Source organism: Mastigoproctus giganteus, chromosome 9, assembly GCF_048544385.1.
Source record: "Mastigoproctus giganteus isolate SK-2022 chromosome 9, ASM4854438v1, whole genome shotgun sequence".
NCBI classification, from domain to species: domain Eukaryota; kingdom Metazoa; phylum Arthropoda; class Arachnida; order Uropygi; family Thelyphonidae; genus Mastigoproctus; species Mastigoproctus giganteus.
In genome coordinates this window covers 164,499,786-164,515,037 of record NC_143583.1, presented here as the reverse complement: position 1 = coordinate 164,515,037, position 15,252 = coordinate 164,499,786, and the positions used below count along the sequence as shown (strand labels likewise).

The 15,252-nt window shown below is 36.9% G+C and overlaps 1 protein-coding gene across 4 annotated transcripts in view; it reads right to left on the bottom strand.

Moving 5' to 3' along the window:
- Nucleotides 1–15,252, bottom strand: part of LOC150080867 (histone-lysine N-methyltransferase EHMT2-like) — a 558,915-nt gene that overhangs the window by 42,214 nt on the left and 501,449 nt on the right. For all 4 annotated transcript variants that reach the window (XM_090381696.1, XM_090381697.1, XM_090381694.1 and 1 more), the window contains 2 exons: nt 11,776–11,854; nt 409–584 (listed from right to left, as the gene is read on the bottom strand). In XM_090381696.1, coding sequence (XP_090237822.1) covers nt 409–584; nt 11,776–11,854 — 255 coding nt within the window. The remainder of the gene's footprint in view (nt 1–408; nt 585–11,775; nt 11,855–15,252) is intronic.

The following is a 15,252-nucleotide window of genomic DNA, read 5'->3' as shown; positions in this document are numbered from 1 at the left end:
GCTGCTTTGGCCATTCATCAATGGATTATATGTACCTCCAAACAACCCTTCACAGCAGCCTTCAAAGCTTGGAAGAAAAGGTGTGTGAAAAATGAGTGTGTTTGTTCTAGGAGATTATGTTCAAAAATGACTAATGTTTTATTTCTGTATCTTGTATATTTTTATAAGAAATAAATCTGTAGACCTTATAATTTGAATACATATAAAATTACAGATAGGTGAATGAGATGATAATAAAAATACAAATTTCAGGTGAGATATACAGTTGCTTATAGAAAGATAAATTTAAAGTTATATCACATACCAAAGAAGGTAAAATTGGATGAATAAATAGAGAATCAGAAAAAAGATATTTTGACATAAAATTTAACATACACTAATTTGGAATGCTTAAAGTAATTTCCTCACCCTAATTCTTCATAGGCTCTGATGTCTCTTGAACTAAAGAAAGCTATCCTAGGAAATTTGACATCTTGATGTTCCACAAATACTTTGATTGGTACAAGGTTAGGTTCACAAAGATGGTTGATGAAGCGACTGATATTTCCATAGTTACGAGCATCCAAGCAATATGTTTCTTCATCCTATAGTGTGTGTAACATGTACCTGATTCAATTCTAAAATTTCTGCAGAATAATGAACATATCAATAAACTTCTGATTAAAAATATGACCTTCGATTTCATCACAGTAAATAGATGTTCCATTTTCACATTCTAAATTAAAAAAAAAAAAAAAAAAACACTTCTTGTTTATACTCTGGAAAGACCACCAGGTCAGCGGAGTTTACAATAAATCAATCAATACAAATATTAATCGTATTTAGCAGTCACAAGCTTGAACCCCGGTCCACTCAAAGAGCATGTGCAACTGTACTTGTGCTCTTAACCACTCGGCTATATCAGGCCTAAACTTAACATTTAAACAAAAATAAACTATATTGTTCAGGAATAGCAAAGAATGACAGTTCTTGCTCTTTGATTCCATGTACACCTATGAAAGGTAGGGAAAATGGGGGATGGTGAAGACTCCGAGAGAGAGAGAGAGAGAGAGAGAGAGAGAGAGAGAGAGAGAGAGAGAGAGAGAGAGAGAGAGAGAGAGAGAGAGAGAGAGAGACTATACTGGAATTGCTGACATGTGGATTTAATGGAGGTAGCAACACAAATGACAAACATAAAAGATGGTAGTAAAAAATTCATTTAGTTACTACAATTTTGATTCATAAGAGCATAATCATTTGAGTAAGGATTATACTAAATGAAAGAAAATGCAATCCAAAAGAACTAAACCTAAATAAGTTAGTTAATGTATGCAGCACACTGCATTTCACACACATCATCAAACAACAAAAGATGTAATGCAGGTTTACCAATCGCAGTGCTGTAAGTCATCGAGAGTTCGATGACTTACAGCATAAGTCATCGAGAAAAGCTGTCAAGAGATCACAGCAGCATTTATTTATTTACTTAGAAATTGTTGAAGTTAAACATAAGAAAGGCCCCTGGGGGTGGATGGGATCTAGCCAGTTATATTAAAGAAGGCAGCAAAGGAAATAAGCAGGCCCTTAGCAATGATTATGAGGGTATCCTTGGATTCAGGGGAGGTTCCCATGGACTGGAGATGTGCAAACATATCCCCAATTCATAGAGTGGGATTAAAAGGTGACACGAGTAATTACAGACCTGTTAGTTTAACTTCTGTTCTGCGGGAAATAATGGAGTCACTGGTTAAAGAATCATTGCAGGATCATCTGGACAAGACTGTAGTAATAATTCAGGAATAGCATGGGTTTGTTAAAGGGAACTCTTGTCTGACCAATTTGACTCGATACTATGATGTGGTCACAAAGGAACTGGATGCAAAAAAATAATTTTGATATCACATACTTGGATTTCAGGAAAGCTTTTGATACTGTTGCATATGGATGACTATTGTACAAATTGGAGCAGTATGGCACATTAAAGAAAATGTTGCTACTATAGATAAAGGGATGGTTGAGTGGGAGAAGACAGGGAGTGCTAATCAATGGACACTACTCTTTGCATCCCCCAGGGTTCGCTGTTGGGCCCAATGTTGTTGTCTATATTTATCAATGATATCGATGAAGGTATATCAGGCTTAATATCCAAGTTTGCAGACAGCACGAAGGTTGGCAGGGATGTTAACAACAGTAATGACATTACACTACTGCAACAGGATCTAGAAAAGTTGGGCAGATGGACTGAGAGGTTAACATTTAAAAATGCAAAGTACTGCATATGGGTGTAGTAACCCAGATTAATGTACCAACTGTGCTGTACTACACTCAGGGTAGTGGAGAATGAAAAAGACCTGGGAATAATTGTGCAGTCAGATATGAAGTTTTCTGAAAGGTGCAGATAGTCTGCCAGAGCAGCTCATGGGATCTTGTCAATGATTTACAGGAATTTTGTTAGCAGGGATATGGAGGTGATTATACCAGCATATAAGGCATTGGTAAGGCCACACCTTGAGTAGCACATCCAGGTCTGGAGTCCTCATTTTAGGAAGGATGTAGAGCTGCTGGAATGAGAAGGGCAAGGAGATTGGTAAGAGAAACAAAGGGTTGCTCCTACCAAGGAAGGCTTAGGTTCTGTAAACTGCAGTATCTGGAGACTAGAAACCTGCAGGGTGATCTGATTGGTATAAGGCTTTGAATGGTTTCAGGAAGCTCAATGCTGATGGGATTCTTCATATTGCTCAGATTATGCACTTGAGGGGCATAAATTCAAATTGACGAAAGACAGTTACAGAATAGATGTGTGGAAATTTGTCTTTAGCTAGTGGTGGTTGATTGCTGGAACAAAATTCCATCTGTTGCTGTGGAAGTTGATAGTTTAAATAAATTGAAGGAAGAACTGAACCAACTTTTGGAGCAAATGGATGGGTGAAATGGGAAAGGATTTTTTTTTTTTTTTTTTTTGGCTGATGCTATGTAAGCTTTCTTTCTTGTATCATATGCCTCTATTAATGCTAATTCATGATTTACAACAACAACAAAAAAGAATGGATAAAGAAATAGTAATTGTCAGATTTCTATTGGTCCAATTTAAAGAAAATTTGGAATGACTCTAGATATATTTACAAAAGACCCATATATAAAATTGTACAAATGCTTTAAATGCATAGGATTAGGCAAAACAGGACCATTGAGAAAGGGAGTGGAGCTGGTTTCTGTAACTGAAAATGGAACTTTTTTTGTGCTAGCTACATGTGCAAGATTAGTTTACTGGTTCACTCGATTCCGTTCATCGGCATATCAGCTTCCCCCACCATAATGAATATCAGGATTTTTATATTTATAAATTCTTATTTCTAATTATGCAGTAAAAAGTGTTCAGTTGATAAATAGCCTTTTGTTATCTATTTTGTATTTTTAGAACCAATAGGAGAACATTAATCATTTATTACTTTTCAGATATTTAAGATATATTTCAATTGTGCTTCACACTACTTTGAGGGTATCTCAAATACTGTACTGCATTTGAGATACCCTCAAATGTTTTGTTGATGTATGCTTCTTAACATTTATTTTTGTATATTGCATTAATGTGTTTGTATGTTACAAATCTTTGATCTTCAAACTTTTGGTAGACAAGCTGTTGTTGTTATTTGGTTTTTAGGAGCATTAGCAACTAAGGCCATATTGCTCCGGGGATATGCGGTGGTCTTTACCTGACCTTTCTGCATCCTCCGTATTTGGTGGTCACGGGCTCGAAGCCCAGTCTAACCAAGAAGCGTGTGCTACGCACTGCTGCTCCTGCCCACCTGGCTAGCTACGGAGGTGCCTGGTAGACAAGCATGTTGAGTTTTCTAATCAATTCTGAGTCGCATATCATCATCATGAAACAGGTAAATACATGAGTTGCATTATGGTAACTAAAAGTAAGAACTTAGTTACCCTACATGTATACTTGCATGTACACCAATGCTAGGAGCATAGTAAATATATCTGATGTACTTGAAGTGCTGGTCATATCATATGCGAATATTGGGGATATCAGAGACATGGTGTCACTCAGATATAATAGATGCAGAATTTGAATATGGGGAGTACAATGTGTATAGGAACCACATAGGAGGGATTATGCTCTTGGTTAAGAAACACAAAATCTAAGACAGTCCATCCAGCTGACATGGGTGGCCATTGCAATGTTGAGTCAGTTTGATGTGACATAAGCACTGGGAAAGAAAAAATGAAAGGAGGTGCATGTTATAGGCCTAATGACTGACGAGTACGAAGAACAACTACACAGAGAAATAGAGTGGGCCAGTAAATCAGAATGTCTTATGATGAGGGATATTAACTTTCCAGATTTTGACACTGGAATTTGTGGGTTGGACACTCACACACTAGCAAAACTTTTGTGGATTTATTGGATAACTGTTTTCTACTGCAGCATGAGAGAGAGAGAGAGAGAGAGAGAGAGAGAAAAGAATCGCAAGGTGGCAGTGATAACAGTGTATTGATATAAGATTTACTTAAAGATTTTACTACCATCAAGGGTAAGAGGATGGGTTTTTGCTTTCGTGAAGGAGACTACAGTGGTCTCAGACAGTTTGTAAAATCTATACAGTGGGACCAACTAATGTTGTTACCCATAACAATTTCTAAATGGAAAGCATTTAGGGAAATAATTATAGAAACTACTGTGCTTTTCATACCAACTAAAAAGAATATAGCACAAGGTTTAGACCTAAATAAATGTCACATGAACTAATGAGAGTCATTGCAGAGAAGAAAAATGCATGGGATATATATATAAATTATCACATGATACCAGAAGCCTAGGGTAAATATAAACTAGTCTGTAATGAAGTCACAAATGATGTTAGACTAGCTAAGGCAGATTAGAAGAAATCTTTGGCAAAGGATGTAAAGAAAATTAGCAAAGACTTCTTTCCCTATGTAAGCACTAGAGGAAAGGGTATGAATCATATAGGTCCACTTGATATTGATGGTTCAACTGCTGTTGATCTTGATTAGGTTGCTGACAATTTAAATAAGTACTTTGCATCTACATTCACACATAAGGAATTCTTTAATGAAATGGATGCCAGAAGTTCATCAAATTCTAGCAGCAAGCTAAAGGATTTTATAATAACTGGAGGAAAGTGGAAAAGAAATTGCTGAAATTAAATGAATATTGTCACATATCATATTATATTACTGGAGGAAGCAAAGGAGGTAAGCAAACCCTTATTTATAAATATGAGAGCATCCCTGGATTCAGAGGAAGTGCCCATGCACTGCAGATTGCAAATTTATCTCCAATTCACAAATGGCAATCAATGAGTGACATGAGAAATTATATACTTGTTAGCTTAAGTTCAAAAAATAATGGAGTCACTGTTTAAAGAAGTAATGCAGAGCCATTTAGACAGGAGTGCAGTTAAACTTCAGTTGTTGTTTGTTTGCTTGTTGTTTGGTTTTTAGGAGCATTAGCAACTAAGGCCATATTGCTCAGGGAATATGCAGTGGTCATTCCCTGACCTTTCCGCATCCTCCGTATTTGGTGATGTCGGGCTAGAACCCCAGTTTAATCAAGAAGCGTGTGCTATGCACTGTTGCTCCTTCCCACCTGGCTATGGAGGCGCCTAAACTTCAGTTACAGCATGAGTTTGTCAAGGGGCAATCTGGTCTGACCAATCTGATTGGATACTATGGTGCAATAACAGAGGAACTGGATGCAAAAAATTATTTTAATATCATATACTTTTATTTCAGAAGCATTTTGATACTGTTGCACAACTGGAGCAGTGTGACATCAAGGGAATTTTTTTTTTTTTTTTTTTATGAAAACCCCTAACATGAGAGGTATTAAAACCTATAGTACTTAGTACCGTGCTTTGGTTTGAGGTTGAGAAGACGAAAGAAGATATTTGTTGACATTAGACTTGAACTTCTGTGGACTAATTTTCAGGAAATACGTATGAAGGAAGGTTGTTCCAGAAAACGGCAGTTGAATGAATAAACGAGGAGGAAGATGAAAAGTTGGTTCTGTGAGTTTGAAGTTGGACAGTAAATGGATGTTGGCTGGTGGTGGCACGTGTTCAGACTGTTTTGAAAGAGCGAGAGAGCGGGAATTATGGAAGCCAATTCAGAAGAACAGTGCCCATTGAAGTATCTATAGAAAAGGCATGAAGCAGAAACAGTACATCTATGAGACAGCGAGTGGAGAGACTCTGTTAGAGATGAGTCATTAATCAACCTAACTGCCCTCTTCTGAACGGAATCTAGAAATCTGAGAAAGGTTTTGGGGGCACCGCCCCAGATGTGGAAATAATATTCCATGGTTGGGCGGATTTGTGATTTTCAAAGAGTGAACAGCTGTTTGTAAGAAAAGTAAAGGTAAGAGCAAAAGGGAAAACCAAGTTTTTTAGATGCAGAGGAAGCAATATTTGTAATGTGCTTGTGCCAAGAGAGATTAGAAGTCAGGATAATCCCCAAAAGAGAAATATAATTTTGCCTAAAAATCAGAGTGTCACCAAAGATAAGCATAGGAGCAGAAGAATCCATTTTGCAAGATATAAGGCAAGAATGAGTTTTGGAAGGATTGAAATCAACTATGTTGTCTTTGCCCCACTGGAGAATTACCCGGAGATTGGCATTTAAGAAATTGGTAGGGAATATTCGAGAAGTTGAAGTTGATTGAGCAGGGCAAGGTTTCTCAAAGTGGAATAAAATGTGCTCTCATCGGCAAAACTATGGACAGGATTTCAAGTCAATGGAAGAAGGTCATTAATACAAGAGGAAAAGAGTGGGGAAAGAACTGAACCTTGGGGGACACCAGCATTAGTGGAGAAGTTAGAAGACAGAGAGAAAACTGGGTAACCAATTAAAAAAACAGCTGGGAAACCATAAGATGGAAGCTTGTTTAGAAGACCTTTACGCCAAACATGATCAAAAGCCTTTGAGATGTCAGGAGCAACTGCTTGTGCTTCACCGAACATTTCATTGAATTTGTCCATAAATGGGTAACATAAGCCAGAATATCACCAGTGGATCAACAATAATGGAATCCATACTGGCGATTGTTGATCAGATGGAAGGTTTTTAGGTAGTTTAAGAGTTGGCGGTTAATTGATTTCTCCATTACTTTAGAAAGAGTAGAAGTAATTGCAATGGGACAATAATTGGATGGGAGGAAATTGAGACCCTTTTTAGGAACTGGCTGGATATGAGCAAATTTCCAAGCAGAAGGAAAAACACCTTTGGAATAAGAAAGTGAAAAAAGGCGGCAAAAGCCTTAGCACATTTATTGGAAAACCAAGGTTTAAATAAAGAACGTGATTTTAAAGTGGACTGTAAGATAAAAGTTTCCATTCCTACAAGAATAATTTCACTGACACGATCTGAGCAAACATTGACATCAGAAGTTTTGAAACAGTAATTCGACCAAAGAAAAGAAATCTCGCAGGTCATCCCACCTGGCTAAATGAATATTTTGCATTCTTGTAAAGCCAAACAACATGAGGTTGGGAATAGCCATGAGACAAAGGCTCCATTGGAGAAGAGACAATTACTAAGTTGTGATCTGAGGTACCTAAATGACCACTCACTTCTACCGTGTACTTAGAAGGGTTGTTTCTGAGAAAAAGATCAAGTGTGTTGGTTGTATGGTTAGGACTGTCCGGTATTCTGGTAGGCAAATGAACAATCTGTGTGAAGTCATTAGTAATTGCAAAAGCCTAAGCATCTCAACCAGCTGGGTTGGTGTGACTAGAAAATGGAATCCAGCTGGAGTTGCGAACATTACAATCACCAAGGAAAATTACTTCACTGTTAGGAAAGTTGGACTGGATAAATTCAAGTTGCAAAGAGAGGAAGTCAAAGAGCTCCAAGTGATTAGTTGGGTTGGGAGAATGGTAGACACAACAGATGAATTTGACAGAATGAAGTAGAGAGATTTTAAGCCAGAGAAGAGCAAAGAGAAGAGATTCCAAATTGCCAAGTCTCTGACAGGGAATATCAGAATGGACATATGCACAAGTACCACCTTTGAGGCAAAAAGAATCATACAGTGAACAATTTGGGCAACTGAGACAAGAAGTAGTTGAATCAACCGATAACTGAGATTCTGTCAGAAAAAGTACATGGGGTTTGGCAGACTGCAAGTGGAAATGGATATCCTTGAGATTAGAATTGAGACCACGTATATTTGTGAAATGAACTAGGAAGTGTTTGGAAGGTTTAGATCTTTTTGCAGATAAGCTTACTCTATTAAGTCTGACAATTCATGGTGTATTTAATAGTAAGAAAAAGTGTGTGGGGGGGGGGGACATGCTCTATGAAGTAATGAAATTTTTGGATATGGTGTACACATGGTAAGAATATACCCAGATCCTTGACATAACGTGGCCTCGATAATGCTCCCTGCATACACAGTACTTGGACTCCCTCCAGTCACTATCTGGCAGAGTAGAGGTAGCAAGATTATACACTAGCTGATCCGGAAGCCTCCTAGAGAGTTACCAATAGGTTCGTTCTGGTGTACTAACTAGCGGCCGGTCTGCGAATACCGTTTTAGAGCTGTACTCTCGAAATGTAAGGAAGATTAGATCTTATCATGACGTCCATCATAACCTCAAAAGTCATCAGTCATACCGCATGATGGTAGAGATGGAGAAGAGTTGACCCGAACTTAAGCTCTGGATGCTAAACATGGGTTCCACCACTTCAAGCCCCCAATAAGCAAAGTGGTTGTATTGCGCTGGTTGATGGGAGTCATCTACCACCTGGTATTGCCTCATAACACAGAGGGTAGGCATTCCTCCATGTGGTGTGGGCATCACACCTCGACCCCTGCTTATGTTGGTTCACACCTGGGTGATCACCCACAGTGTGCTTGTGCATGGGGTTTATACCCAGTATTACTAACAGTCCCACCATAGTGAAGGTGCAAGCAGAGGATTTGGCTGTCACGGATTATCCGGACTTCGCCGAAATTGGGTCCACTTGACTTGAGTGTCATTCAAATATCAGTTCCATCAGCATTTTAGACTCCCAGGTAGCAAGTACAGCTTGTCTGTACCAAAACCAAAACTTTTGGTTTTGGTACAGACAAGCGACAACCAAAAGTTACCACAAAAAATAATGGGATGGGATGGTTGAGTGGGAGAAGACAGAGAGTTGTTATTAATGGACACTGCACATCGTGGACTAATATTATCAATGGAGTCCTACAGGTTTGGTGCTGAGCCCATTGTTGTTTTCTGTATTTATTAATGACACTGATGAAGATATATCAGGATTAATGTCTAAGTTTGCATGTGACCCAAAGGTTAATGATAAGAATGATGGTACACTAATGCAACAAGATATAGAAAAATTAAGCTGTTGGACTGAGAAATGGCATTTGAGGTTTAACAGCAACAAATGCAAAGTACTGCATATGGGTGAAGTAACCCAAGAGTAATGTATCAACTATGTGGTACTACACTGAGGGTAGTTTGTTTGTTTGTTTGTTATTTGGTTTTTAGGAGCATTAGCAACTAAGGCCATACTGCTCCGGGGATATGCGGTAGTCATTCCCTGACCTTTCCGCATCCTCCGTATTTGGTGGTCACGGGTTCGAACCCCACTCTAATAAAGAAGCGTGTGCTACGCACTACTGCTCCTGCCCAGCTGGCTACCGAGGTACTGCTGAGGGTAGTGGAAAATGAAAAATACCTGGGGGTAACTGTGCAGTCAGTAATTGTGGATATGAAGTTCTTTGAGCAGTGCAAACAGGTTGCCAGGACAGCACATGGGGTTTTGTCTATGATATATATTAATTTTGCAGGGATAAGGAGGTGATTATTTCTTTGTAAAAAGCAATGGTCAGGCTGCATCTTGAGTACTGCAGCTCTGGTGGCCTCATATTATGATGTAAAGCTCCTGAAGCTGGTATACAGAAGGGCAAAGAGATTTGTGAGGGAAACAAAAGGATGCTCTTACCAAGAAATGTTTTAGTTCTGCAAATTGCAACAGTTGAAAACTGGGCACCTGCAAGACTGTAATTGGGGTCTTTATGCCTTTGAAGGGAATGGGCAAACTCAAAGCTTATGAGTTTCTCCTCTTGCTCCGACTTTGCGTAGGAGGGGCATAAATTCAATCTTCAGAAGCAAAGTTGCAGAATAGATGTGCGGAAGTTTGCCTTTTGCCAACAGGTGGTTGATTGCTGTAACAAACTGCCATCTGACATTGTGGATGTGGATAGCTTGATAAATTCAAGGAAGAACTAGATAAATTGTTGGAGAGGATGGATAGGTAAAATGGAAAGGTGTTTTTTTTTTTTTTTTGGACGATTCTGTAAAAGCTTGGCTTCTTGAATCATTTGAAACTAGTAATATTAATAGTAACTTCTTGACCTTACCTAGATCAATATGGTTGTAATCTTTCTTTTAGTTTCTGAAAAAAATAGTTTTCTGTTTGCTCCTGCCAGTTTGTCTATCACTGTATCATACAAATTCTAAATAATGGTTTATAAAATTAATACATATTTTTAATATCATCATTTACTGGAGCTGTACAGTAATCTCCTGATTTACAAACACTACAGTTCCTGGGATATATTTCATAAATCAGGAGCAATTTTCCAATAGATATACTAATATATTTATGTGGGGGAATTTTTTTTCCTCTTTGTTACAGTACAGTTAGTGTTAGCATGGCCAAATAATGCAAGAAAGCTAACCATTGACTCTCTTTTAATGTATTGCTGTTTTTTTTTAAAAAATGAAATCCCCAAATACAAGAGGTATTAGACCTACAGTACTTAGTACCATGCTGCATTTTAGCTGCCATAGTGCATACTTTGAAATATGGCAGGTAAAATGCTGCAATGGTCATACCCCAAAGGTTGCCAAATTTCAAAATTTATACCATATTTAGTTCTTTATTTTCTGAAATATGATTTTCTGAATTGGCAGTTTATAAAAAAATGGGTATAAGGAGTTTTCATGTATTTCTTATTAGTATATTTAAGACGTGGACAGAAATTATAAGCTTGCTAAGTGTAAATTTGTTTAAAAAATTCAGTAATGGCTTTTTTTAACTTTATTTTTTAACTGCAAATAGTGAATGCAAACCACTATTTATTGAAACTTGCATTTCACAATTTAAATATCTTACAAAAATAAAATAGCTAATGGAATTGGAATAATGTAAGTTAGCATAAAGCATGAAAATGTGATAAATAAAACTTCACTAGTAGTCATTAGAAGAATGATTTTATTTTATTTTCTTTCAGTTCCAGCTCACAAATCTGCATAAAAGATTTGTGAGCTGGAACAATTTTTTTACAAAATTTGTTCCAGCTCACATTTGTATATTATACAAATCTTTTATTTGTAAAATAAAAGATTTGTATAATATACCTTGCATATAAGTCAACTATATTTTAAATTATAAATGGCATGTTGAAAAGGTTTAATTATCTAAGAATTACACAGTAACTTAATTATACTGAATATCTTACAGCAGTTCTTAAATTATCAAAGCATATTTCATAAATACCTTATTTTTGTGTTTAATATTCAGTGAAGTTAAATAAAGAAATTAAGACTTCATTTGTTCTTACAGATGCACTGTGTGTGTGTGTGTGTGTGTGTGTGTGTGTGTGTGTGTGTGTGTGAGAGAGAGAGAGAGAGAGAGAGAGGGGGGGGGGGGGGGAGTTTTTACCTCAACCTATTCCATATTTGAACCTATCCATAAAGGAAGCACATGGCATTTTGGTATATACTAACAATGAGACAACACAAAACAAAAAATTACCCTGTTATCTAAATCAAAAAGGTAAGAATCATCTTCACGGTTATCAGCTTCAGAATCTGATATTATTTCTCCAACATATCTAAAAATAAATAAAAAGAAAGATTTACAGTTAATTTTCACTTTCAAATACTTAATGCAAATCACTCCCAAAATAATAATAAATTATTGAAGCTAACTATCATATTTGCTGGATGATAAGGTGTATCCAGATTTTAGAATTTTGGAACAAAAATTTATTGCATATGTTTGAAATACAAATTAACAAGTAAATATATCATTTTCTTGGTTGAAGGAGGATCAAAATGGCTTTCAGCTGTTTCTGTGCTCTTTGAGGATCACAATGTCTTTCAGGTGTTTCTGTGCTCTTTGCCATAACTTTAATACTTTTAATTTGAAGCCAACAGTGCATAAAAACCTCTTTGACCTTGTACCAATTTCATCAGGACTACAAATTTATAAATCAATCTAGGTTGATAATTATGACTCAACTGACAGTTCTTTATGACATTTCTTACATCTTTATGCCTGATGCAAGGAATGTACCAATCTAAAATTAAAACTTGGCACATTACTAGAAGAATTTGAGTCACTGGAGAAATGTGTGTTTGCTCTAGAGACAAATGTAATTTGAGAGCTTGTCAGTAATTCAGAATTCTACTTACCTTCCAAATGGAAGTTGATATTTCTCTATCAACTAAGCCTCAAAAGCATACAATACCATTGAGACAATACAGCATAAGGAGGATGCCAAGATGGATTAATAGTGAGCTGGTCAGTCTAATGGGCAAAAGAAAAAAAAAAAAAAAAAATTGGCATTGGACAATCAAGAGTTAAAAAAAAAAGTACTGAAATGTATAGCAGCTACAAGCCCATCTTTTGCAGTACCACAGTACAGTAAGACCCCCGTATCCATGGGGAATATGTTCCAAGACCTACCATGGATGGCTGAAACTGCTGATATAAGCAAACACCTGCTGAATTCTTGTACATACATACGTATATTTGGAAAATTAAATGCACTAGGCATAATCCTTATGGGTTTTGATAATTAACTATATAATATCGGTGTAAATACACCATAGTTAACCCATAGATTTGAGCTACGATTGTAGCCTAAATCAGAAATCATCCTTCTGGTTTAGTGTACTATGGTAAGTGACTTCCAAGCTGGAAGTGTAAGATTTAAAAACTGTTGATATATAACTGGCATGTAATATTTTCAAACATATCTAGAAGTATTGACCTTGGTAGATGGATGTGAGATATGTTGGACTGAAGAGCTATGTTTGGATTTTAAAACACTGGCATAACGCTTGCAAAAAACAATCAATTGTTTTTTGTTTTTTTTTTTTTTTTTTCAAGCCAGAAGAGAGAAGCATGGACAGACTTTCTGCATGAGTGATGATGACACACCTATGATATCAGTTAGCTGGGCCTGTTAAGGATTGCTTTCACTAGTAGGTTGTGATTCAGAAGTTCTTTTTTCTTGAGTTCATCAACTTGCCTTCTTTCAAAACTTTTGATTCATGAAACGGATTTGAATAAGAGTCAGTGATCACGTATTATACTTTTCAATTTGGTAACTCACCATTTCTGGTATATTGCTTTTCTCACCATTTCTAACTTCTTTAAGAAGACTTATCAAATGGTTGCCATTGTTCTACCAGTTTATTTACATGTTTAATCAGAGCCAGTTGACACGTACACAACTGCTTCAAAATCTTTATTTCTGTGGCATGCATCGCTTGTTTAAATCTGTCTTTCTTTAAGCACTTCTCTTCAGAGAGTATTACATTTCTTTCGCAGGAAGGCATGCAGCTCCCTTTTAGGTGCACATATTAATAAGATGACAAGGACAGCCTATGGTAACCAACATTCAAAATGGGAGTTGATTACAGTAGGCTGTAAAGTGACTTAATAAGAATTAATAAGATGACAAGGATAGCATAATTATGGTAATCAACTTCCATTTTCAAAGTTGATTACCATAAGCTAGAAGATGATAATATTATCAAAAAGTGCTCAACTTCTTTTAATAACCTTGCTATTCCAGTTTTTAGGCTTACCATAACAGGAACATTATCAACACTAAGTCCCGGACAGTTTTTTTGAAGGAATCCCACATACTTTCAGGTTGTTCAGATGTCAATGTCATATCCCATAGAGTCGTCTTTCAATGCTGGTGCTGAGAGCAAGTTGCTTTCAATTTTATTTATTTTTATTACAAAAGGTCCTACAATGAGATGTAGCTTGGAATCACTTTGATTTTGGCGCCTCCGTAGCCAGGTGGGAAAAAGCAGCAGTGCGTAGCACACACTTCTTGATTAGACTGGGGTTCGAGCCTGTCACCACCAAATACGGGGGATGCAGAAAGGTCAGGGAATGACCACCGCATATCCCGGAGCAATATGGCCTTAGTTGCTTAGTTGCTAAAAACCAAATAACAAACAAACAAACATAACACTTTGATTTCTGCCATTTGCAGCAATCAAAAAATGGTTCATTTTTCAAAGCCATCACTACCTCTTCTTTCTACATCCATGAAATATCACTAACAATGCCTGTTGTTTTGTTCTTCTGCAACTTTTTTTTTTTTTTTTTTTTTGCTATTTCACTATTAGGAAACATGTTTCTGAAGGCTGCCTGCATGACCAGTCCAAATCAGGGAAAGATTATAATAATAATAAAATTCTTTATTCATAGAAATGTAGGACACGATTCCCGCTACATGCAACCAGAGAAATCTCACAATTAACTGGACACATTATATTCAGTACATAAAAAACTACGTGGGTCCACAAATTCATAAAATACACAGAAAATGCTAATAGATTACATACAACTTACATTGCATTACAGTGAAACTTCTCCTAACGGACACCTCTCTTTAATGGAAATCTTCAAATTCCTAACTCTCCTCTACTGGTTTTAACGTGTTTTCAGCTTCTGTCTAACGGACATTCTCTGTAACGGACGCGGACAGGCAATCTGCACTGTTTCGTTTAGATTAGCACTTAATTTGATCTCCCCATAACGGACAGCGGGCGAGCTCACAGCCCTTTTTCTAGGAATGTTTCTTCCACGTATTGCCTCAATCGTGTGTTTATTTTCTATTTCCGATTCTCTGAATTTTATCAAGGTTTACGTCGTGGTTCTAAACCCTTTTTCAAGAATTTTAAGGCACGTGTAAAACTTCTGATGAATTCGGTGTGTGTGTGTGTGGGGGGGGGGGGGAAATTTTGTCGGCCTTTCGTCTTTTGAGTTTTAGTTTTCAGTTTTGTTCAGTGTTGTGTGAAGTGCACAATGACTTCTCGTAAACAGTTAACTTTAAAAGATAAAAGTTGAACTCATTAATGCGTATGATCAGCAAAAAAATAGTGTTCGCAATCTCGCTGGAAAATTCAAAATCGGGAAGGGGGTGGTAAGCGACATCCTAAAGAAAAAAAATGAACTGCTCAAACAATTTTGGCAACACGT